Source organism: Falco biarmicus, unplaced genomic scaffold (assembly GCF_023638135.1).
Source record: "Falco biarmicus isolate bFalBia1 unplaced genomic scaffold, bFalBia1.pri scaffold_27, whole genome shotgun sequence".
Lineage (NCBI taxonomy): Eukaryota > Metazoa > Chordata > Aves > Falconiformes > Falconidae > Falco > Falco biarmicus.
The window spans coordinates 3,142,526-3,167,999 of NW_026611833.1; the positions used below are offsets into that span (position 1 = coordinate 3,142,526).

The 25,474-nt window shown below is 47.7% G+C and overlaps 1 protein-coding gene and 1 non-coding gene across 2 annotated transcripts; both read right to left on the reverse strand.

Moving 5' to 3' along the window:
• Positions 1-7,028: 7,028 nt before the first annotated feature.
• LOC130143428 (small nucleolar RNA SNORD45) lies at positions 7,029-7,113 on the reverse strand. Its single transcript, XR_008819733.1, has one exon. It is a non-coding gene; the product is annotated as a small nucleolar RNA SNORD45 (small nucleolar RNA).
• A 729-nt stretch (positions 7,114-7,842) lies between these two features.
• LOC130143335 (N-alpha-acetyltransferase 20-like) lies at positions 7,843-11,890 on the reverse strand. Its single transcript, XM_056326037.1, has 3 exons — positions 10,332-11,890; positions 9,171-9,316; positions 7,843-8,681 (listed from the first exon to the last, which is right to left on the reverse strand). Exons 1-3 carry the CDS (start codon positions 10,484-10,486, stop codon positions 8,596-8,598), a joined length of 387 nt encoding a protein of 128 aa, XP_056182012.1. The 5' UTR covers positions 10,487-11,890; the 3' UTR covers positions 7,843-8,595.
• Positions 11,891-25,474: the final 13,584 nt, after the last annotated feature.

Here is a 25,474-nt window from a genome sequence, read left to right on the forward strand (position 1 = left end):
GGAATTCTGGAAGCTTGGGCATACCTCCTGTGTCTCCTCTGGATACGTTTTCAGTGAGAACGGCTGCTGCAGCTGAGCTTTCAGATGACTCTCATCCAGCTGGTGCATGTTAGATCTGTCCTGAGAATGCCTACTGAACTGAACACCTCAGGGGACTTTATTTAACAGAGTCCTCTCCAAGTCCTGCCGGGCGTAGCTGTGCCTCGTGTTTCCAGCTCCCCTGCACCACCAGGCCGGCTGGGGGTTTGCAGTGAGACTCCTCTGAATGCCCGGGGCTCGTGCAGGTGAAAAAGGATATACTTATGGAATTTAAGCACCTTCCGGCTTGGGCAGGATTAGGTGTAGATTTTTTCCAGATCCACCGCTGGGCTCGTTTACCTGTGTTCAGCCTGAGCGTCAGTTTCTTCTGGCCTTGCCTGGTCACCCTGGAGATATATATGTGCACATCATCATTCACTGCAGTGCCAGACACCTGTATCTTGCCGCTCGCTGCTGGGAGCCATGTAACACGGACCCCTCCCAGGCAAAGAGACCCCCAGCTTCCCCGGGTGGTGAGCTGCACAGTCAGCGTGAGCCCAACAGTTACCCATTAGCCACTTAGGTGTGGTACCTACATTAGGAGTATGGTTGCTTTAGGCTCCATTTTTAGGGAATGGAGGCAGGTGAGCACTTCCAGGAGACCGTTTTCAGCACCAAAGATCTGAATTTCTGCTTGAGGTACCTGCCTGTACTGTGGCCTCCAGGGATGCCTAAAGCTGCTGCACTTTTAAATTCAATGCTGAAGCTGAGAGCCTACATGTGATGGGATGATCTGGGAGTATTCAAGCAATCGTGTAACTGGGCAGTCTGTTCTCCTGCAACGTAGACACAGGCTTCCAGGTTTTGGAGTCATTCAAAAATACAATCTGTAGACATTTTCTGAGACGGCATTATTGTTTGAAAGCTTGAGCAAAATTGCATTGGCTGGCTTTGAGTTAGGGCAGCATGAAAAAAGAAACTTTCCCCATTATAAAAGTAATACTTACGTTTGTTCCCGAGAAGCCTGCAGGCAGAATGTTGAGGTCTGAGCAGAACTGCAGTTTGGCAAGGGAATAATACTCATTCAGGAAAAAGGTGGGGCCTTATTCCAGAGAAGTTTGAGCTTGAGTTGTCCAACTGGCAGTTCTGCTCAGCTTAGCAGAGGACCCAACCCTACTTTGGTGCTAGGGAGCCTCTTTGGGCTGATAACCAGCCATAGCCTAATTTTAGTGTGTGTGCCTCTCTCTCCTTACACCACATCAAAATAATGCCCAAAACATAGGCTTTTATCTGAACTGGAGTTGAATTCTGTTGGAAAACGTGCTCCAGGCAGTGAGGACTGGGCTGAGTCTTAAAAGCAGCCCAAGGGCCAGTGTTTTGCACACAGGTGGGAGCCTCCCTGTGCCCGTGGCTCTCTTGCCTTGCTCACACTGTTTCTGTTCTCTCTCCAAAGCTGGGGAAAGCACCAATGCAAGTGGTCCAACAGACGTGTTTAGCTGAAGAAAGAGCGTGTCAATATGTAGTAAACAGTGTTGGCCCACACCCAGGGTTTCTTTGAGTGCTTTCTAATTGTAAGCACCTGCTGTAGCAACCTTCAGGCGGCATGACCATTTTCTTTGGGTTTCGTTGGATTTGTTCAATTGCTGCTCCAGACCACTGCTGAACGTCATCCTGGAATCATCTCTTTTTCTCAATTGAAAATGCTTTTAATAGGCAAGAGTCATTAAATAGGCATCAAGGAGTTCACAGCATGTAGTGGTACTTAGCACAGACCCATTAAATGCCAGCTAAACCAATTTTCTATCTTGGTGAAGAGCCTAGGCAATCAAAGCAAGCGATGGCTGAGGCAGCGGACAAAAAATAATTGAAGCAGTGGTTCTGACTTACACGTTTAGCTAATTATGAAAAGTAATGATTGCAGTGCATGTGGACAGCATGGCTTTTAATTATTATTTAATTAGCAGATGGATTAGTGAAGACCCTCAGATGTGCATGCATGACTCCTATTGACTTTGGGAACCATTTTAAACTCACCCTGAAGAGGAGCAGATGGAGTTTGCCCCTAATGTCGGATGTTCATCATGTCGATACAACCCTTGTGCTGTGAGGGACCAAACTGCACCAAGGCCCTGGAAACTGGACTGATGCCTTTCTGCCAGTCCAGCATGCCCAGGCAGCTGGACTGATGAAGTCCCGTTCATAAGTTCTGCCCCTGAAATTTCAGATGAGGACTCCTGAGCTGCAGGGCACGTGAGGGGAAGGGATCGTTTCTGAGCTGCAGACCCCAAGGGTGGGAGGAGGTAAGGGAAAGGGCTGTGCTGTGGTAGTCTGTTGTTGCAGAATGGCTGTGTGATCATGGCCATGACTCCCTTAAAGATCTTTGTGAAACAAAGTTAGCGTAAGTTAGCTGAAGCAGGCCTTGCAGCTATGCTGAGGCATGCTGATAAGGAAGCTGAGAAAAACACTGACCTTGTGCCTAATGTTGTAAATAACTTTGAGGAATTCGCGTAGACAAGAGAGGAAAAAAAAATATGTAGCTAGCTATCCGCAGAAACCCCAAGTAGGAGGACGTATGAAAATGTAACCCTTTAGAGCTTAGCCAATCAGCAGATGACTAGTAGGCATAATTAACTGGAACTGTATATAAGACATAATCGCGCCGTAATAAATCCAAGCTTGCTTTATCACTCATATTGAGTCGGCCGCGTGCTTCCCCTCGCTCGTCGCAGTTGCTGCTTTCAGTCCCTGCCAGGGGAGGGAGCCCAGGTTAAAATACATCAGTACATAGCCCAAGGACTCCAAGTCATCTCTGTGAGATTGCTCTACAACAGTATAAAAAAGTGGACTCATTAGGAGTACTGGAAAAACAAAAGACTGTGCAACAAGACCGTCATAAAAAACCTTTGAAAAACAAGGGATAGCTGAGTTACTATGCCCACGATAAACAGTACAAGAAAAAGCCTATCACCCTTGCAATTATTAAAAAAAAAGGTGCTAATTCCTGAGAATTACAGTCGGACCAATTCCCACCCAATCAAGAGATAAGAGGCCAAGCACACTGCGCTGTTAAGTGCCATAAATAAGGATCATACTCTATGCCTCATTAAAGCAACATCTACTTGTGCTAAAATTAAGTGCATCGACACTTTCAAAGTTTATTTATTGCTTTCTCCAGCTCGCTGATTCCAAGATGCGTGTTGATGGATGCATAACAGGCGGCTCCTGCTAAGTTTTTATTTTCACGATATGGGATATGTTGGTGAGTTTGAGAGTCTCGCTACTTCTTTGCTAACCCAGAGTCTATTATGTAGACAAGATTGCCTTTCTTCCCAAGGCCCATTAAGTTGTCTGGCTTCACATCTCAGTGGATGAAGTTCTCAGAGTGAACGTATTCAATTCAACTAATCTAGATAAAGAGGAAAAAAAAACCCCAACAAACCATAAATCACTCGAGAGAGACTAGGCATACACTTTTTTCCGTATAAAAACACTAGCAACATTGTCTTAACGATAAAAGAGGTAATGAAACTTTTTATTGTAAAATGTAAGGGCATTAAAGAGAACATAATTCGACAGACAACACATAAACCTCTCCAGCTCTTTCCCCGTGTCTATTTTACATTTGTTTCCAAAAACTTTCTCGGGCGAATTTCTTTTGTCTTTGAGCAGTGCAACAGACGGTTTGCAAACAGCGCAAGTCTGCTTTTTAGAAATCAATTAAAACTTTGTAATCACTTTAGATGGGGCACTTTGTATTTAAGAGAAACAAAACCAATGTTGAGTCTTTTCTTTCATGATAACAGGCCTATTCACCTCTAAATTACAGAAACAACGTATTTGGTTCTGACCTCTCAAGGAAACTGAATATCCCAACATACTGCACCGTCAAGATCAACAAAGCAGGTTCCTACCATTTGGTCAGCGAGTAATAGGACTGTCTCGAGACTAAATTTCCTTGAACAAAAACTGAAGAGATCTTCAAGACTCGGTCCAAACGGCTCCATCCCCATTCCATTGTAGTCCCCTTCAGCTCGACACCACTTAATTGTGGGAACGCACACTAGAGAAAAAGAAACAGTTTATCCAGTATAACAATTTGATTTATATACAAATCTTCAAGGCTCCTAAGATGAATTCTAAGAGGGTCACGACTGTGACTGTTTGTACTCACAGTGAAGCTCAATATTTGATGCAACCGTCAGCCAAGAAAAAGGTGAAAAACTCACCATCGCTGAACATTTCATCATCTGTAAGCTGCCCACCCTTAGCATAAAGGACTCCAAATTTAAAATTCACAGGTCCCTGAGAAATAAAACCAAATAGTACAGGATAAACAGACAATCAAACAAAAGACCTAAAACAATGTTTCCTCTAAGGACTTTTTTATACATCTTTTGTATACGCCCTACACACGGGAATATACACTTCATACCAGCTCTATTGCATGCTCAAGTAGCAGATACCTAATAATTTACTTTTGATCACAGATTATGAATTTTATGATAGCACTAAGTTGCTCATCTATTAATAGGATATATTATGCCGGTGCTTTAAATGATTTTCGATCTCATATTTGCACAGAAATACCACATTTTTTTACTGCAATAAGCAATCGATACCGAAGTTGTTATAAGTCACTAAGTAAGTGCTAGGAGTGAAAAGTTTACATTTACCTCATTTACCTCTTGCTCTTCAAGAGCAAATAAATCCTGTAAACAAATCAGTATCTTTAGCACACTGGTACTGAAGACAGCACAAAACCCCCTGGAACATACTCGTATATTTGTTTAATTTCAAAGTAGCCAGTTCAACCGATAAAGACAGCTTATTTTGTAACTGTAACCCTACTCCTCATTACTATCCTGCTACCGAAAGGAACAAACCACTAGCATTTACACCTAACGACTTATTTTTCCAGAAAAGAATAAAAAGCCACAACCAAACAAAAAAAAAGAAGTCGCCTCCTACCTTCTGTATCTCAGGATGAAAAATTTCCCTCGGGCTCTTCCCAAATTTGTCAAGACTCACAGCACTGAAATGCAAACGAAATACTGCTTTATAGGAGAGCAAGTATACATTTCAACATTAAACTGCTAACTGGCTGTAGTTAGAACCGATTTCAAAAAGAATTGTTCAAAGAGCCTTGCTGACGTGGAATTTTTTGTGGAAGAGCCATTTATTTCCCACAATACCAACCTCTAAGACTTCCTAAACTTCTTTTGGATTTTAAAAACAGAAATAAACCTGATCTCCGTGCAGGGTCCTAGTTAAGTGTACTGCATTTACTTGTAAAGCACAGAATTTTATTACATCATCCTTCACTTTGGCTTTATACATAATCCTTGTGAGCATTTTAGGAAGACTCAATAACCTATTCTATTTCATAAGCTTCTCTTCTATCTCTTTTAAAATAATTCCGGCATGTCAAATGAAAAACGAGTCGTTCAGCATCAAGTTCACACCCCAAAGATCCACAAGCAAGATCAACTGCCTCAGTCAACAGAAATACCTAATTTATAGCATTTCTTCCTAACTCATGTGTCTACATGACTATTATTTTTGCCCATTTTTTCCCTAGCATGAATTTCTGGAGCTGCGCAGCATGCCATGGAGTGCCAAACGCGGTCTGTCTGAGGCACACTGAGCTGACACGGAGGTCACATCTGATGCACCTTTCCATCATTGCTTATGCTAGGTCACCATGCGGACAGGAGTTCCCATAGTTCCCTTTGAAATTAAAATGCTAGACTTAATTTACAAAAAAGCAGGTTTATCGTGTAACTGAAGTTCTTTGAGATAGTCGGTACCTAGACTCACGCTGGCTGTGAAAATACTTTTTCTTTAACCGACACCACAGAACAAAATGCTAAACCTCCAGGTTTTACAACAAACAAAAAACCCCCAAACCCTAAACAGTGCCTCTGAACCGTTTCCCTTTCCATGCAACGGGTGGAAACTTCCTCAGTAAATGACAAGTGTCCATGACCACCCAAGTGATCTGTGCTTACTGAGCAGGAAAGCAAACAATAGCTTTTCAGCTCGCACATGTATCCAAATATATACCCAAAGAAACTCCGTCAGCGTCACTTGCAGAGAGCTCTGCCATCTTACAGCCTTACCTGTAGTGAGTGCCCCTCTAGGGAACTGCAGAGCTGTGGACTCTCAGATGTACTGGAGCACATCTCTTGCCTGCCTGAAACGTTCAGGAGGCTCTCGGATATCCAGGCAGCAGCAGAAAGCGTTCTGATTTTACGGCAAGGCTGACCACACTTGCGAGTTTTCTTTTGCGTGCTCGCACCAGGAAGCCAAACCAGAACAGCTGCACACACAGCAGAGCAGTTGCTCAGCACACCTACACCAACAGAGCTCTCCTAAAGCACACCTGGAGCCATTCATACCCCAAGTCAACATCTACAGCGGAACCTGGCCACAAGCTTTGACACAATGTCATTTTGGGGTCAAACTGACGCACACCAAAAAATTAGTAAAACGCACCTCCTTCTCTGCCGCGTCAGGTATCGTGCTCCTTCAGTTGAGCTGTAGCTGTTACATTATTTCCCAAATGCAAAGCCAAACAGAGAAAATAGAACCACAGCCTGCTCCTTAAAAAGCAACTCTGCACAGGCAACCGTTCATTGTGTGTGACCCAGGGAAGATGTGACCGCGGCCCTTCAAACTTTCGGGATGCCTAGGCGGGACCAAACGGTGCTTGCGAACACAGAACATGCCTGCTCGTTAAGACAGGCTGGTCAAGTTTACCACCAAAACTCTACATCACCATTTGCCAACCCTGTCCAGCTTTGGGTAGCCAGAGCTGCACTCAGATCACTTGAAAGCGTCTCCCAGTAGCGGCCAGCACTAAGCTCAGAACTGTACCTCCCTGGCGCCTACATGGGGGAAAACTCAGACTGTGCCCCCTTCTCCTTAAGGTGCCTTAGAGCCTGTGACAGGAATTTCATCCACTGCTTGGAAAAGCTCCAAGGTTGCAGCTTAAGGGAACCAGAGTTCCCTGGGTCTCAGAGTCATTCCAGAGCTAAAGTGGTGACAGACATCAGCTCTAGGTCAGATGATACATGCCAGCACTCACCACTGACCCAGGGCGGCAACCTGCTCCCATCCGCTACCTCCTGACCTAGGAAGCCCCTTAGGGAATTACAGCAGCAGTTCGCCAATGGAAAAGCCCCAAGGGCACGACGCGGTGACTCAAAGATCTGAAGTGGACCCCTTGCGCCCACAGGAACCGGTGCTAAAAACACAACAGGTGAGCGAGAGAACATTAACTGCCATGGCTGATACTAGAGCAAACCTCACTGGGCACTTAAGGAGAACAGCAAAACCAGAATAGCAGCAAAAGCCTGCATGCCCGGGACTGTAATAAAAGAAGACACCCTGCCTGGAGATTGTTACGAGCACAAGTAATACACGTCCTCTTCAGTTGCGATCCGAGTTAAGACAGACAACAAATATCGCAACACACCCGTATCGATTAGCTGCAACGGCTCGCCTCTCACCATGTCTGTTAAGGGTCGCAGGTTCTCCCGCTTGTCCCAGCTACGCTGGGCGCCAGTTGCGGTAGCTGGAGCCCAACTCAGGCAGCCTCACACAGGGCAGCCGCTGCTGCAGCACAAGCAAGCTATCAGGCTGCAACAAGGCTTTTACCCTCAGTCAGATTCTGCTGTCTGTGCTGTTTCTCCTTCCTCCAGAGGTGAGGTCAGGTCAGGTCAGGTCAGACCACTCCCCCTCCATCCAACCCCCTCTCCCACACTCCTCAGGGCTATTTAACTACTTCACGGGAACGAGCTACAGCTGCTCATCATCCACGTCCCTCAACCCACTGCCTTGGAGGCAAGGTCACAGCTGCATGTTATCAATGCTCATCAACCTTCTGCCTTCACTCCTCTGCACTCTTCTCCAAGAAATTCCAGGGAAGACAGTGACAGAAACCTGTGTTGGAACTAAGTGCCTGGTCAATGCCTCCAAGTAACAGCATCCGTGACATCCAGACAGACTGTGAAGGGACAGATGGATCCAAGAATTAAATTAGGGAATGAGGGAAGTAAAAGGCACAGAGAAACAGAGACCTCTGAGTTCTGGAGAGTGTATTGTGATGTACCCAATTTCTGGTTTTGTGGCTCAGAAAGAACGGAGCCCAGGTTTTGTCGCAGCAGTTATATGGCTGCAAAGGGAAGGCGAGAGCCAGCAACAGAACTCCTTCCTGGCACCTTCTGTGTGGGAGCAGCGGCCAGGCGTTTTCAGTTTCGGAGCAGGGCTCCGTGAGAGTGACAAAGTGAGGGGACTGTTTTGTGGCCGAGAAGGAAAACCATGACACCACCATACAGGAAGCAATTCCATTTTAATAGTCTCCAGAGTGCCACGGTTCGAAAGGAAGAACAATAGGGTAAGAGCACGAATATGCAGCCAATACCGACAGAAGCAGCGTTGGGAAGCTTCTCAATGTTGCTTTTTGGTATTTCACGGGGAAAAACATTGAGCCTAATATTTCTCATCTGTAGAGTTCTTGGGGGCTTTGGGGAGAAGGAAACTGACACTAGGTTGTCTGAGAATCACAGTTGACAGTTACTCATTGTCTTCTGGTCTCACAGGATGAGGCAGAGGTATAATTGATTTCTTCTCTGTATCTCTGCAAAGAGCTTTCCTCGTATCTATGGCAAAAGAAAACAATGCTATTATAAAAGACAGTCATTGCACAAAGCCACATTAAGTGACTTCTCTATTACATTAAGATCATTTTTCAAGAAGATTTCCTAGAATCCTAGAATATCTTGAGTTGCAAGTGACCCATAAGGATCATCAAGTCCAACTCCATGCTCCTTGCGGGACTACCTGAAACTAAACCGTATGACTGAAAGCACCATCCAGATGCTCCCTAAGCTCCTGACAGGTTTGGTGCCCTGACTGAACGCCCTTTCAGTGGATAAGATTTTCCTAACGTCCACCCTGAACTTCCCCTGACGCAGCTTCATTCCGCTTCCTGCAATCAAGTCTCATAACTGATGTCCTCTTCAGCAGGAAAAGCTATCTAAAGCAGTATACAGGATCCCATTCATCAACGACTATCTGAACTTGTACAGGCCCAGGAACCCCCAACACAAGAACCTTTCCGTTCAACTTAAGGCACAACAACCACTTACCGTAAGCATCTTCATCTGGCTCTCCACTGCTAGCAGAGTAGCGCTCCGATACTGTCCGGTACACACGGGAGCCGAGCTGCTTAGACATATTTACTGCAACCCGATTTGATACGCTCACAAAGAGATCGACGAAAAATCCACCCTTTCTTTGGAAACATAAAACCAAAGAAAAACCACAGTAAGGAATAGCAGGTGCATGTATTGCTAAATAGCCCATAACTTGTAATCCGACCAAGAGCAGGTCTGACGATGTCATATGCTAATCAAACACCTTTCACACGGCAGTAACAGGTGCACTCCTTTCCCAAGGGACAAATCCGGTCTCAATTCAGATTTTATTCTATTTTTGTCACATCACCATTCTTTTATACCAGCCCGTGGGTTCAAAATTATGAACAGAAAGAACAGGGCAAGCTAAGCACTCACACAGGTCTCATATACACGTAAGAAATCTTTCATAAAAAAAAACCAACCAAACAAACCTAAAACTCCACGTTTTCAATTGCATTGGCTTAGGGACTGCCTCCTTCAATGTGTGTGGCAGGGGGCAGTGGCAGAACAGGTCACAAAGTTCAGTCACCTAACACAAGGCAGCCCTTCTCCTCACAAGGCAGATTCCTCAAAATGTGCAATTTTCCCATTTTACCGATTACAATGGGGTTGCCCTACCACCATGAGTTCAGGACATTTCCCTGTGGGTTCATTTGATGCTCAATTAAATTTTCAGCAAGTACAAGCAGCCAAGCATGACAAAAAGCAAGCTAAGGTACTGTCTGCCATACAGAATTGGTTCCAAGGCTGCCTGCAGGAACTGCAAAAAGCTCACGATCACTGAACAAGCACGCTGGAGACCCTACGGGAAAGTGTTGACCCTCCACGAAACTCTCTCGCTGTCAAGACAAGGACCTTTTTTTATACAGTATCTCTATTGGAATTCAGGCTACACCCTACTCATTCTGGAAAGTTAGCTTTCATAGAAACCCTGAGATCTTACGCCGCCACACGGTATTTTTAGTCTTGTTCTCTAATTACAGGGAATCCTCAGCGAGTCAGAACACTACTTAAAGCAAGATTCTGGGTCTCTTCCATGCAAGTCAAATACCTAAGCCATGTCAGTTGAGAGGTTACTTCTAGAAGATTAAAGATAAGCATGGTACTCACTTTCCTGAAATTTCTCCCAGTAGTTCCATCAATTTAGCAGCCAAACCCAGCCGTTGAAATTCTGGTGCAACAGAGAGCGCAGCAACACGTCCAAGCCACTCTTCCCCAGCCACAGAGCCTTCCGCCTTACCCGGTACTGCGAACATACAGAGCATCAGAGCAGTAAGGAGCACCTTGGGAATAATGCACCACACGCAGCCACACGACTTTACAAAAAACCAAGCAGTCTACAAACAAACATTGCAAGGATTGTGGTAAAGGCTTAAGCAGCGACTCTACGCTATTACTCAGTGATTCAGCAGCCACTAAGTTTCATTTTGATGCAGTATTACAGTTTTTTCTTCGTTAGTGTAAATAAATAAATGGATCTCCACAAATTCATTGTTTGAGGCGTGACTGCCAAATGTAAGTTTTAAGCAATTCTCTTGAGTCTTTAACTGAGTGGAATTCACGACCGAAGGAATGGAGGGCTAGAAGCCCAAAACCCACTCACCATCCCAGCAATTACTGAAGACCTTTCGTGACTATGGGGCAATAGAGCTTGGGAAGCTTTGCCAATGTGGCAAGAGAAAGCAAAGGCCCTGGAAACACTGGACGTTGAAGGAAAAATAAAAAATAAAAGCAGGGATGGGTATATGTGCTTCATAGTTCCTCTCCTTTCTACACAGAGCCAAGCTACTGTTAGCTCATTCATGAACATGCAGACTTCCACAGGGCACTCTTATAAACATCAGGCACTGCTAAATGAGCAGCTGATGCGGTGGGTACAGAGAAACCTTCCCTACAGCAAATGCTTTAAGCTTTACCGTTAAACACTTCATTTCCTGGGTCCCCACAAAGACTTCCATTCTGTGCCCACCTTCCCAAACCCCCCAAAAGAAGGGGAATAAAAAGAACTGGAAGGAACAAATACATATACACACACACACACACGTAAAAACATGGCGAATCTCTGTAATTAAAAAAGTTAGGAAAGGATGCAATCATCCAAGTAATGAGGAGTTAACTGATCCGCTGCATCGGACAGTCTTGTCAAACTCATGCTGGTGAAACCGAGCTCATACCAGCCGGTTTACTGAAACACTTGTCTTAGCATACATATACTTGAATCAAAATGACATTCGGCTATAGGGTGAGTGCAAGAAAATACACTTTTGCATGCTACAGCAAGAGACCTGCAAAGGGCCACGGTATAATACGCTTCAAAAGAGTCTGTGGTACAAGAAATTCAGCCCCATGGGCTGTTGGCTCAAACACGCTGGTGGAACGCTCTGTGTAACTGGCCATACGCACGGTTTACACGGGGTTTTGTACGCAATGCGCATGTTTAACTAGGTATTTATGGTTTAAGACTTGTTTTAGCTCCTAAGGCAGGCAGCCAGCAAAGATGTTTTCAAGAGTTAACAAGGAACAGAAATTAAAGGAGTTGCTGGTTTTCAGAAGCTGACTCATCATTGTTTTGAAAAATGGCACCATGTGGATCACTGTTAATGCGCTTGTAGACAAAGCGAAAGACCTTGGGTTGCGGGCGGCTGTGCAACTGTCTTAATCTTCTGAGGGTAGGTACCTTCTGTCAGTTGCTGCCGGGTGTCATCAACAAAAAGAAACAGGCTGTATTCTTCTGGATCGTCCACTCCATAAACTTTTCAGCACAAAGCTGACATACATCTGCGGTAGTGATACAGGGTCTTACTAGTAAGGTCTTCCCTGTACATGCACCGTTAACTTCCTGGAATGCAACACGAAGGCAGTTCTGTAGAATGAGAAAACAGACATCAGAAACAAAACCTCCAAACCTCATCCTCTGAAAACAGGAAGCTCAGCAACAAACAGCAAGCCTCGCTATGTTCTAGTTGTGAAACACGCACCAGTGATTACTGTACATTACAGCCACCTTGTGACTTGATGTTGGTGGTAAGACTGTGGCAGGCATAACAGAAATTCATAAGCTGACACCCTCCTTTCCTTGGCTCACATTCTAACCCTGCAACTACGAACAAACAGATAGCAGTCTTAAAGCCCCATTGAAAACGCCAGTGGTTTTAACGGGACTTGGTGTTTGGCCTTACTAGGAAACTAAATGCTGTGAAGCAAAATAAACATCAGAGGCAGCACACCCAAGAGATGATGCTGCAACTGCTGGGTCAATACTATTGAAGAGAAGCTTCAGACAATATGTTCATCAGAAGGAAAAAGAAAAAAACCCAACCCTCTGCCAGCAACACACAAGGGTGTTGATCCACAGGTTGCTGCACGATAAACCATTCACACTCTTTATGCTGCAGCACGCAAAAGGCAATCCATTTTCATGCAGGACATTTTCATCACGTTAACCGATGGCAACTTGGTGTCTGAGCCTGATGTAACCAAATTTCATCTAACAGGGAGGCAGAAAGAAAATTTACTCTGCAACATTAAAGCAAATCCGTATGATCATGAGGCAAAAGCTGGATCTTTTTTCTCTGCTGAAATTCACACATGTGCACAACTGATAACATAGATGAATTCTAAACAAGCCCTACAAGGAAACGCAGTTCTACCTTTCAAAAAGTATTTAAAAAGTAAAATAACAAGCAACTGGAAAAAAAACCACCCAACCACAAAACACTTTTGGACACATGAGCAAAGCAGCCTGCCATCACGTGCTTTTTTGCAAAGAAACTAACTGCAATTAGAAACTAAAAGCAGTAAAATGAAAGGAGATGGAAAAAATGACAGTAAGAAAGACCTGTTTATTTACTGAGCTGGTACTTCTGTTTGTACGCTGAATAAATTAAGCATGCTAAATCACAATGGCAAAAATGTACATTTCCTAAGAACAAGCTGTTAAAAGCTAAGACTGAGAAGAATGCTCCTATGACTTCAGTTCCAAAGAGCACTCTGGGTTTTTAATAAACTTTTGATAGCTTGCAGACTGAAACACTGGAACTTTGCAACAGCTTTTAAACCATTAGGACTGAGCAGAACTAATCCGTTTTTGTTAGCTGGTGTGAAGACAAATAAAATAAATACATAAAATCAAATCAGCTCTAAATAAGGCAAAGCACACTACAGTTTCAATTTCGAACGTAGTTAACACACAGAAGACCTGTTTTTCGATGCTTCTAGATGGACAGGATTGCTTCAAGGAGAGGCTGAAGTTTGTGCAAATGCCTGTAACTCATATAGTAAGTATCAAGATTCTTTATGCAGTATCAGCAAGTTGTATTTCATCATCATCAAAATACCGGATTTTTTGCTTTTCCATCCTTTTGAGGGAGGGAGGATGAAGGCCTTTCCAGGACCCAAAAGCTGGTGGTAAGGCTGTGAGACAGCACCACAGACATGTAGCAACCACGTCCTGGTTCAATGTGGGGAAGATGAGTTGAGCTGAAGCTGTGTTACACATTCCTTGTAGGGAAGGTGCTTCGTTTCAGGACTGCAGATGTGGAGAAAGGAGATGGAAAACTGGCATTCTGGGCAGGCAGCAAAGTGCTTGAATTTGTGCCAAGCCTAGCCTGGAAGTGGAGCGACCTTACTGATTTGAGGCTCTCTTTCAAAGAGTCAACAAAGGAGCAGCCCTGGACACACCTGGTGCCAGCTCTTCCCGCGCTCCCCTGCATCTTCCAGCATGCAGCACAGCGTCCAGCTGTACAGGCAGCTTGGCTGAAGTTCAGTTGCTGAGGAAGAGAAGGTGAAACTGAATACAAGATCCTGCTGAAAAAATCTTCTGTCATTTAGTCATCCAGCAGAAATACAAAGGTGATTAATTTTCCTATTAAGTGTAATATTTTGCTAGAAAGAACAAAGACTCAAGCTACTTGAATGTGACACCTAACTACAGGTAAGCAGAATATAAAATGGATCCCAGTAAGATGGACTAGCTTTGTGCACTGGCCACAGTTTCAAATTTCTGTTCGTCAGCTCTCCTCTTCCTAAGAGAGGCAAATTGTGGGAGACTGCTGCTTTTCCCAGCTCCTTCCTGTTCAGTGATGTGCCGTGGCTGTTTGCACGGACACTGATAAAGCAGAAGGAGCCGCAAGTGAAAGGTTTAATTACCTCCTGACGACCCCGTACCTTCATTTATCAAGCTCTTAGCTACATCATAACTTATTGACGGTTGTCGTTAGCCTCTCCAGCAACTTTGCACTGTGGTATGAACTGTAAACAACAGGACACAAAGGAGTAAATCCTTTCTTCTCGATTCCAACATCCTCCTTGCTTCAGTTCGCAAACTGATGCATCTGGACAGACAACAGCATGCCTACCTATGTAACAATCTTTTCCTATATGAAAGGCATGCGGACTTGGTTTTAAAAGATAAAGTAATCCCGACTGTTTTGTTATTCTTCAGTTGGAGTTACTGCCCTACTCTGAAAGAGCAGTAAGAAATGGGAGGGGGGAGAAAAAAACCCACAAAACAAACCACAAACATGAAGACATCCACAGTATAGAACTCTACTCCTTGCTTAAACTTTCGAATTGTAGGCAAGCTTTTCTGCCAGGTCTCCCCTCTATTACCCACGGTAAGCCACCAATCGCTACTGGGGAGTTGTGCTGATTTATACCACTGGAAATCTGGGTTTGTTCTTTTTAACAGCAAAGCGTACAAAGCAGCTGAATCTAAAATACAATTTGGTCTGTCCTCGCTCCGCACGACTTAAATACAAAGGACAGTGGGAAAGCTCCATTATTTAGTGTTTCCTTTATACCATCATAACCACACTCTGTTATGAAGTGGAAAGACTTTGAAACAGAGGCAAATTTACCAGCCATCTTCTCAGCACTGCTTCACACCACTCGTGGCCCCAAGGAAATCATTATGAATCATACTTCTCAAATGGAGATTTCCAACACAACAACCATCCCCTGGGGGGGGTTCTCTTCAGCCTGAAGCTCTACCTGAAAATCATCAACTGAAGGCATTGTTCTGTTAGTTGTCCTCCTCTTGTGCCATTGCCGGAGAGTATCTCTAGCTTCTGAACTCAGCAGCTGGGCAGCCTGGTCTTCCTGGAAGTTCTTGATCAGCAAAAGTGCTCCATAAGCACCTATAGCCTCCTGGGAAGGACAGCAGGGGAAGAACAATTCAGAGTGGTCACAAACACCACGCCAGTTCCAACTGGTCACAGTCAAAAGTACAAACGATTTCTGGGGGTTTTTTAATAAACAGACGCACACATACACGAAAGTCACTGCATTCTATGGCCAAAATATTTATACGTAAAGAAAAACAGCTTACTGGCCTGCAAAATACTGGACGGTGTGTTCTCAGCTGCTAAGAGGCATGCAGTGGTTGCCTGGGCTCCATATTACCAAGGGGTGCAATAGTATCTACCTCTGGGTCCGCTAGCGCTGGGGGTGGCCGGTTATTTAAAGGACCAGTGTCACTCCTTTACTCCTGAGTGTTTTTACAAAGGTGGAACATGAGTTTTCTTCTAAACAGTTTCCAAGCAGCCATTTGTTTTCTTCCTGAGCTTCAAGCGGGTATCAAACAAACACAGCTGTTTAAACGACATAAAAGACCATCTACCACTGCTCAGGAACTTAAAAGTGACTCCCTTAGCGGCAACAAAGCAATGACCGAGCGTGTGATTTGTACCTGGAAGCATCCCAAAGGTTTTGCTTTTGTTCTTAAAAGGCAGGCTGTGTTTGTTCACCTAGGTCCAACACTACGTCCAACTAGTTCGGGAGGCAGCGTGTACAGCTCTCCAGACTTCACCTTTATTACATGAGTGGAGAACAAAGTACAGCCACAACAGAGTTGCCGATGTACAAAAGGAGCTGCAGGTCACAAAGGAAAAGGACTCTCAACAGGGGCAACAGTCCTCAGCAACCAGGAGAAACAAAAGACAGGCTATCATTTATTTCTCTTGCTCTTTAAGTAAACTATTTGAGTGGGAGCGTTCAATCAAGAGGCAGCACGGTCTATTTGTGGAGTCATTCAGAGATGCAGTCTATGCTCACAGTAGTTCTTTCTGTATTACCGACAGCATCCTCTCGCTTTCAGCTCTGTGACGAGGTCAATACGTGGAAGACACGCAAGACCCACCAGACAACCTGGACAATACATTTACCTTTGAACCACACAACCCCAAAGCACTAAACAATTTTTCCTGCACCGTACAGTTTAACCAGTGCCACAGACAGGGCCAGCCAATAGATGAACGACTTCTGCTACATTAAAAACGACACGACTTAACAGCCCAGTAAATATTTCTGCCTTTCAAGCGTGTCGATGATCTCCAGCTTCACATCTCAAGTATTTTCTGTCCTAGGATTCCCGAACGATGCACTCTGCACACAAAGCAGGGAACAGACCAGTACTGAACCGGAGGAATCCCGACACAATTCTGTCATGCGTATCGGCATGTAAAAGGATACAGCAATTTCAGCAACCCAAGAGATGGCAGAAATGGGACATATACACCTATACTTAAAACTCACAGCTCAGCTTGGTCACAAGAACCTTTGAAACTTCCTCATAAACTGATAGATTCTGGGGCCTACCAAGGGCTGGCAGAATACCTCTTTGTTAAAACCACCACCGTGAAAACAAAGGAGGGAGATTTCCTTGCCTCGAGCGGACTTCAGCCATCGTTCAAGAGTGCCTTAAGAAACATATTCCTAGGCCTCATAAAAATACTCTGTGAGAAGCAAGTATCGGGCATAAACCAGGATCATTAAGGGGGGCAACATTCTCAAAAGCACTTTCCCCAGAGGGGCAGAGAACTCCCCCAGAAGTTTTTACAAAGCACCTAACCCGGGTCCCACTCCAGGTCTCACCACTCAGTTGAACGCTGCAGACCCATACATACTCTCGGGACATTTTCAGGCACAGGAGGATAACCACAGCTGGCACCTGCACAGCCTGTGTTTGCTTGCTAAGTCAGGACGCCTCCTCCTTCTTGGCGGAAAACAACATACTCCCTCCTAAGGCAGCATATACGTCGGTAGATTCCCAGGTCACTTGGGGCTGTAACTCTGCAAGCTAACCAGCCCTCCCTTATTCTAAGGTGGAAACAATTAAGAGGTTCTCTTGTTACACTACCGACATCACCGACTACATGACTCCGTCAAAAGGGTTTCTACTCAAACGAGGTGAGGAAGAATCCCCCTTCCCCAGCCCTTCACACAGTTCTAATAGAAATAAGTCGATTACCTTCTCCATGCAGCAAAGATGGATCCAGCAATTCCACCATGTGTTCAGTTTCAGTATCCAGCTCCAGCATATCACCCTGGGCCAGCACATATGTCAACACAGGCAAGAAGTCATCAGCTCCATACAGCCTCCCTGGGTCAAAGAGAACACAGGCAGCGACAGACAAATCACACCCTTTGACCAGTTCCGGTGTTTGAAAGGAAAGCGTTATTTTGCTGCCTTTACTGACCAGTACGTTTGTATTACTCTAGAGCCTCTCGTTACAGATGTGCAGCAAAGAGAACAGCATCTGCCACTTGGTGGGCAGCGTCCAGCTTCATCCTGTACTTCTAACGAGCACAAATTGGATGATGCAGACCTTGAGGCACGCAAGGGAATTTAAAGACTGGGCTCACCTTGGCGTCAGCTCAACTGGTGAACTCACAAGAGGCAGCCATGCCAGTCTGGCCTGACCTCCACCCGCACTTCTGTCAGTGGCTAAGAGAAAATCAATGGGCATTTTCTTTATACATGCACGGATGACGTCCCCCTTCTGGAAGGATCCAGCCACAAGTACCAGTTCCTGAGTCCGAAACCCAGCAGAGAAGCCTGCATATAAAAGCCTATTAGATTTTACATGAAAACTCTGCACATTTCCTTCACGGAGCATGGTTAAAAACACCAGTGAGCAAAGCCTCACGTAACTCCCAACTAGCTGGTGAACGACAGCACGCAACACACAGAGGCTCTGCTGTACCTAGGTCTGTATGTGTTCCTCTTACTTTTACCGCATTTAAACTTTCTCTTTAGAAAACGCTATGTGGCTAGATCTCTGGGGCTGGCCAAACTGTCCTCATTGCAGAAGCGGTGCGATGGTCACTTGAAACATCAAGATCGGGAGCCAATTTAAACTGTGGCGAAACTCCAGAGGACTGAAGGGCTGATACTGAAAGTCAGACCAGCGAAGACGTACCCTCCAGGTATCGCACTGTTATCTGGCTGAGATTACAGGACAAAGCAGGTACTGGAAACAGGTGCTGGCTCGACGCGACGCCACGTTTTAAAACTCTACACGACAAAGCAAGACAACCCAATTTGCTGCATCTTAGCCCAAGCCCCTCAGTACAGTGGTTCACCAGAAGCCTCTCAGTACTTTTCTTTTGCGTGTTGGGAATACCTTACTCAATGTGATAATACAGTATGGAGAAAAAAACAAAGTTTACATCACTTTGGGCAAAGATTCCTATATCCATTTTAAAATGCAGGATTTTGCACAGAAATAAACCAGGTCTAAGCTCCTGCCCAAATCTTGCCAAAGTGCTTGGGGGTCTTTTACAGCCTCAAGCTTTCACCATTCACCTCAGATCTCAAAAGAAAGCAAGCATCCTGATCGGCACAGAGCCCAGCTGCAGATTCAGCGCTTGAAAGAAAACTGCCAACCACCTGCAGCAGCTTATACTTTCTTAGAGAAAAAAAAAATCTTCCACTACCACCAGCATTGCTTCACCTTAGCTCGTGACCTACCACAGCAGTGTATGATAAGACATCAGGCAACAGAGCTGCACCTATGAATTCATACTGTCCAGCACAGCGTTTTAACTGTGCCACTGACTAATCAAGCGGGTCTTAACTGGTCTGTGGTTCCATTTCACCATCTAGGTTTCAAGGTCACTTTGGGACTCCTGCTACAGTGTAGAAATAGATGTTATTTCTCTTGCAAAAACACAAAGAAATTGTCCAACGAGAACATTCAGAGGCACAGCAAACCCAAAACACTGCATCAGGGGCTGCTTTCCCCCAGCCATTGACACAGAGCCCTTGTAATTGTCATACTGCACACACACTGCTGAATTACTGCAGCTAGATACTGGGTGTATCCTTTATTACGATTTCCAGGAAAACACTAATTTAGAACCAGTGTCAAATTCTAGGCTTACAGGACAGCCTTTCTGACAGCCAAATTCAAATGCCTACACTCAAGCAAAGCTGGTGGCTGGGGGGGGGGTGTGTTTAAGCTGCTTCACAACTCTGCTTCACACTGAATGTGTAAGATGTGCTGCCAGATGCAGAGAGATCAGGAAGGAAGCAGAGAGGAAGAATCCCTCTCAAAAGGGCAAGGAGATGCTACAAGAGCTCCAGGCGAAGGAGACAAAGCTGCAGAATCAGGTGGTCTCATTTCCTCCACCAAAACACAACCCCAGGTTTAGAAAAACAATGACCTTGAACCACAAGAAGCACCATACCCGAGTTATTCTCCATAACAGTATAAATCAATTTGCAAACTCTCAGCAGCAGTACGACTTTCTTTTCAGGCGAATACATTTTCTGCGGGGTCACAAACTTTCAACATCCACGTAGTCTGGTGTTGGAACAAACACGCCCAGTTCCTGAGGATTCCTCTGCCGCACCACCTGAAGGTTTTCCTTCGGTTGTTTCCAAGAACCATCTGCAGTATGAAACTCTTTCAACATCGCTTCAATATGGCTCTTCAACGGCTTCAGAATGCACTTATGCATGGCCTTCTCCAGGACAACACCTGCAATGGGAAAACACAAGTTGAGCTGTCTTCCTCCTCTAGAGCAGAGCCAGCAGTAACATAACCACTCCCAAGAGACAGTGCAGAGCAAGACCTACTTGCTAAGGCTTAGTTATTATAGAAGCTGAGTCTCCAGATGTTTGTCAACAAGAAAATAAAAGGCAGAACAGAATCTGTATTCCATTTTCATTTCTGACAACGTGGGAAGTACAAAAAAACCCACAAAGGCAGACTACAGATTGTCACAACAACAACAACAACAACAACAACAACAACAAAAGAAAAAAAACCCCAAAACAAAGCAGCAAGCAGGCAGCAGCTCCAGTTAACTTTTTCTTCTGTTGGCCAGAAGTGCCCCAGTTTTATTTTACTTTGAGCTTAGACTTTAATTCTGAAACTTGAAGCATAACACAGTCAGAACCCTAACTTTTGTCTGCTTTGGCATCTTTTTTTGCATGGTTTCCATCAGAAACTCTAACTCACCCAAGGTCTCGTAAAACTTGGCTCAGCTTTAAGATCTTTATGATGCTGGACAGATTACGGGCACTAAACTATAAATGAAGACCAAGCTGTGTTTATCCAGCTTCAGATTTCATCATGCAAGCTTATATACAGCTCTGTCATCAAGTCTGAAGTTCTTTGTTTGGCAGTAGTGTGCACATGGCACAGTAACCTCTCAGTTGTTTTTCTTTTATTCTTGTTTTACTCCAGGTTTTCTTTAACAGTCAGTCTCCATTTCCAAGGTACAGAACACATCAACAGAGAAAGCTCTTTGGTAAATCCTTCCTTTGAAAACCTTTATAAGTGAATTTCCTCTTCCACTCAGCCTCCCTACGACAACATAGCTTACATTAATAATTAGCTTATATCCATTATTTGTACTGCAGCGAACCGCCACAAGCACAATAGAACCCAAGGACCCTTCAGCCTGGCCACAGCACAAACACCCTGGCAATGGGGCAGGACCAGAGCCCAGACTAGGCAGATGTATTAGGGGAGCACAGGGACCGAGAGGAGAAAGAGGAGAGGCCGTGTCGCTACTAGATCACACATTTGTACAGGCTAACAGTGGACATCCCTGCTGCTAGTGGCAACTCAAAGTTTCGTTAAACCTCATGCCCTTTCCAGGTTCTTTCCCTGTTCTTACATGTTTCTCCTAGACCAGTCTCTTTTTTTTCTCCCCCCGGCCTGCCCTTTTTGGGGGTGTTTTTTTTAGAAATGTCAGGCTCTTCCTAAGGCTTGCGATTTACACACACACACGCTCCCCTCCAAATAAACATTACCTACTACTTTTGTTTTCTTGCTTTTGCTTTATGTTTTCATTTATTTTATCCCTGTGTTCAACCAATTTTCCTTTTGTGCCTTCAGACTGCTCCTTCTCATACAAACACGCCCTTCACACACTCCTCACCTTACGGTGTCTTTGCTTCACATGTAGCATTTATTCTGTACTTGTCTGGCACACAATTCCCGAATGTCCAACCCTACTGAGGGCTCCCACCTCCCCTGCCCCAATTCTGCTGGGGCTTTGGTAGCTTCTCTTGCTATTTTCCCCTTCCGAGGTCCTGACGGAGGTGGCAAAGCCATGTCTGCTTCATTCCCAGACGCTTCAAACACATCTAGGTGCTCTCTCATGGAGCCTGCAAAAAGGTGGAAAGAGTGAATGTGAGGAGCAGCACTTGCCCTCTGATCTTCTCTTTGTCTATAGCCACCAGTAAAGGCATAACCAGTCTGACACATGGTCTTGATGGCCTGTCACACAGCATGAAGGGCAGATCTAGCTTCCCACCAGACCAGAGCCACCAATTATACATAACAAGTGGCAACATTTCAAATGACTGATCTTGGTAGAACCACACAATCACCATTGACAGCACTACCAAACCCAGCCAGGAAAGCAGAAGCTTCACCCTTCTGCACAGTGACAGAAACTGCCTCTCCCTGCTATCAGAGCCATCCTCAGGGCTCACAGGGCAGAAATATTTTTCCACCAAGAAAAATGCACAAGTCTCACCCATTGGTATGTTAGCTAGCGGAATTTCTAGAGCAGGAGTCCTCAAACTACGGCCCGCAGGCCAGATACAGCCCCCCAGGGTCCTCAGTCCGGCCCCCGGTATTTACAGAAACATGCCCCCCCGCCCAGGGTTGGGGGGGGAACCAAGCAGCCGCAGAATCTGCCTGCCACTTCATCTGCACGCCAGCCCCCTGTTTAAAAAAGTTTCAGGACCCCTCTTCTAGAGGGTACACAGCTCCTTGATAGCTTCACTGATTTTTATTTTATATTCTTTTTTTTTACAGTTCAGCTTGCTTCCTTTATTTATACTGCCTGTTCAGTTTTTTTTAAAAAGCGAAAACGTGAATGCTTTTGTAACTTCTGGAGAAAGGCTAACATGTGGCAGTGGCACTACAGTCAGAATTCAAGTACCAAAACCACGGCGAAGCTGTGCCTTGCCAAGTGACTTCCAAAGCAGGCTCTCGAGCCTGTCAACAAGACAGTCAAGTCTGGAGTCCCAAGGGAACTCTGCGCCGGCTCTGGCAGTGCGACTGAGCTCTCTGACCAAGTACACTGCCGTCCAGAAATGTAAGGGGGCTGAAACCTCAGGCTCATTTACAAACTAGAAAAATGACGCTACCTGACTGGACGCGCTGGTTCAAGCGCCCAGCAGGCCCGGCTGCGTAACCACGAGGCACCAGCAATTCCTCGCGCTTGCCCTTTGTAATACTTTGTACAGAAAGACAGCAGCCGCGGGGGCGGGGGGGAATTTCCGCCGCCGGCTTTCTTTTTCGTCGTGCCCGCTCGCAGGGGCTGAAGAGGCTCCGGAGCCGCCCCCCTGCGCCAGCGTTACCGCAGGCCCCAGGGCAGCCCCTGCGGCCCCAGCCCGCTGCCACGGCCCCGGCCGGCGGCTGGGGGAAAGACAAAGCCCCGCGCAGAGCTGCGGCGGCTGCCCGGGCACCCGGAGGCGGCGGGGGGGCGGCAGGGCGCCGCGGGCCGACCCCCCTCCCGGGCCCCGCCGCCGCTCCTCGCCTCCTCGCTGAGGCAGCGGCGCAGCTCCGAGTGAAAAAAAGGCAGCACCGCGAGCAGCCCGCTGAGCACCGCCACTGCCGGGGAGACGAGAACCGCCGGCAGCCCCGCCGCGCCCGGGCCGTCCTCCCGCCCCAGCCCGCCCGCCGCCGGCACCAGGCGCTCCCTGCCGCGGCCGAGCGCCGGCCCGCCACGTCCCCCCCGGCCGGCCGCTGCCCGACGGGGAGGCCCGAGCCCGCCCGCTCACCCAGCGCGCCGCCGCACGGCCCGGCCCGAAAGCCTTCCAGGCTCCCGGGGAAGCCCCGCACCGCCGCAGCCGCGCCGGGGCGCCGCGTGGCCGGAAATTAAACCCGCCTTCCGGGGCCGGGCCGGGCCCGCCGCCGGCCACGGGCATGCCCACGGCCCCGGGGGGGGTTGCCCCTGTGGGCCCTGCCGCCCTCCCCCCCCGCTATAGCCCCTGTCTTGCCCCTCCAGCCCCCTGCCCCTCCCGGCCCCCCTCTGCCCACACCCGCACCCCCATCCCTCCCCAAAACTGTGCCTGCCCGGAGAGCCCCCCCCGCTCACTCCGTGCGCCCCCCCCCGTGTCCCCCGCCCCCCTGCCTCCTCCGACCACCTGCCCCCCCCGCGCCCCCCTGCACCCCCGCCCCCCTGCCCCCTCAGCCTTTACAGCCCCGGTTTGCTCCCTCATAGCCCCTACAGCCCCTCCTAACCCCTATAGCCCCCATCCTGTCCCCCCCGCCCCCTCACCACTTGCCTGCTCCAGGGGGGTGGGGCAGCCCCCCCGGGCTGTTTGCTGCTGGGGAGGCACCGGGGGGGACAGCTCGCACGCCCCCCCCCCGCTTGGGGTGTGTGTGCCAGTGCCGCCCCCGGCCCCCTTACCGTGTCCGCCGTCCTGGGCCCCCCCTTGCCTGGGGAGGGGGCTCGACCTGGGCCCTCTGTGGACCCACCAGCAGGAACTGGGAGTATAGAGGAACGGGCTGGGGGCACAGCTGCCCTATGGCCCCCCCAGCCCCATGGCCCCCCATGGGCTCCCCCACGAGGCCCCTGTGCCTCCCATCCACCCCAGATGCCCCCCAAGCCCCCCAGAGGACCTTGTGCCCTCCAACCAGCCCCCCAGCCGCTGCCAAGGCCCCTGCATAGTCACTGCACCCCCCAGCTCACCTAAAGGACCTAAGGCCCTTCGCAGCAACACTACTGCCCCCCCAGAGGCCCTGTACCCCCCCACCTGCCCGCCAAGTCCCTCCAGAGGCCCTTATGCCCCCCCAGGCCCTCAAATAGCCTTATGGCCCCCCCAGAGGCCCCAGAAGCCCCCAGGCCCCCTCACTAAGGCCCCTATGCCTCCCCAGACCCCTATGGGCTCCCCAAAACCCCCAGAGGCTCCTGTGCCCCCCCCCCCAGAGCCCCCTATCCCTCCCAAGCCCCCCCAGAGGCACCTGTGCCGCCCCCCGAGGCCCCTATGCCTTCCTAGGGGCAGGGAAGACTCTATGGCCCCTCCAAGCCTCCCCAGAGGCCCCTGTGCCCCCCCCTCCGGCACCAACGAGCACCACGGGCCCCCCCAGAGGAACTTGTGGCCCACAACCAGGCCCCAGGACACTTCTGTTTGTGGTTCTCACTTTGCCCTGGTAGCCATGTGAAGCACACCACAACAGTTGTGCTACCTACTTTCTGGGGTGAAATGGGGAGAAGCTGACATTTGCACTCGGCCGCAGCCAAAATGCTCCACGGCACCACCCATGCACAGCTCCACCAGAGAAGATGCAGGATGGATTTCTGTTTGTGGTTCTCGCTGTGCCCTGGTAGCCATGTGAAGTTGCCTTCCTCACCTCTGTGAGGAACGCGAGCTCCCGCAGAGATAACTCACCAATGTCCAGCTGGGAGACAGGTCTTCAAACCGCGTACACCTCTTCCTCACCTGGGAATCGCTCTTGGACCGTAGCAAAAGTCCCGAGTCCTGTGACCAGGAAAACGGCACAAAGGCTGACCACAGGGAAGAGCGAAACTCTATGACGTGCCAAATGCTTTCTCAGACTAGATCTGGGCACGCTTTCGCTCCTGGTTGACCAAGAAGCTGGAATTGCTGCGATTCACAGCTCCACCGACGCTCAATAGCAGAGTCTCACCTGGGTCACCAGAAAATGATCCCGTAAAGGCGGTCACGGTGAAAAACCCTCTCAGACCGTCGAAAAGTCACCTCCTCTGGGCCATGGCCGCTCTGACAGGGCTCTTCCCAAAGCAGCCAACTCTGTTCCTCATGCCGACCAGGAGTCTCCCTTTTCCCCCAGCTCCATCACAATGTACACTTTTCCAGCTGATGTCTCAAAAATCTCATCGGTTTTGATGATTGAGGGGTGGTGCAAACATCTCAAAGCCTCCATTTCCCGTCAGGCACAGGGGACGCTCACCTGAGAGCAGCTCCTGGCTGCACTGTGAGAGGGGGGCGAGGCCCGGCAGGAGGCCTCATAGCCCTG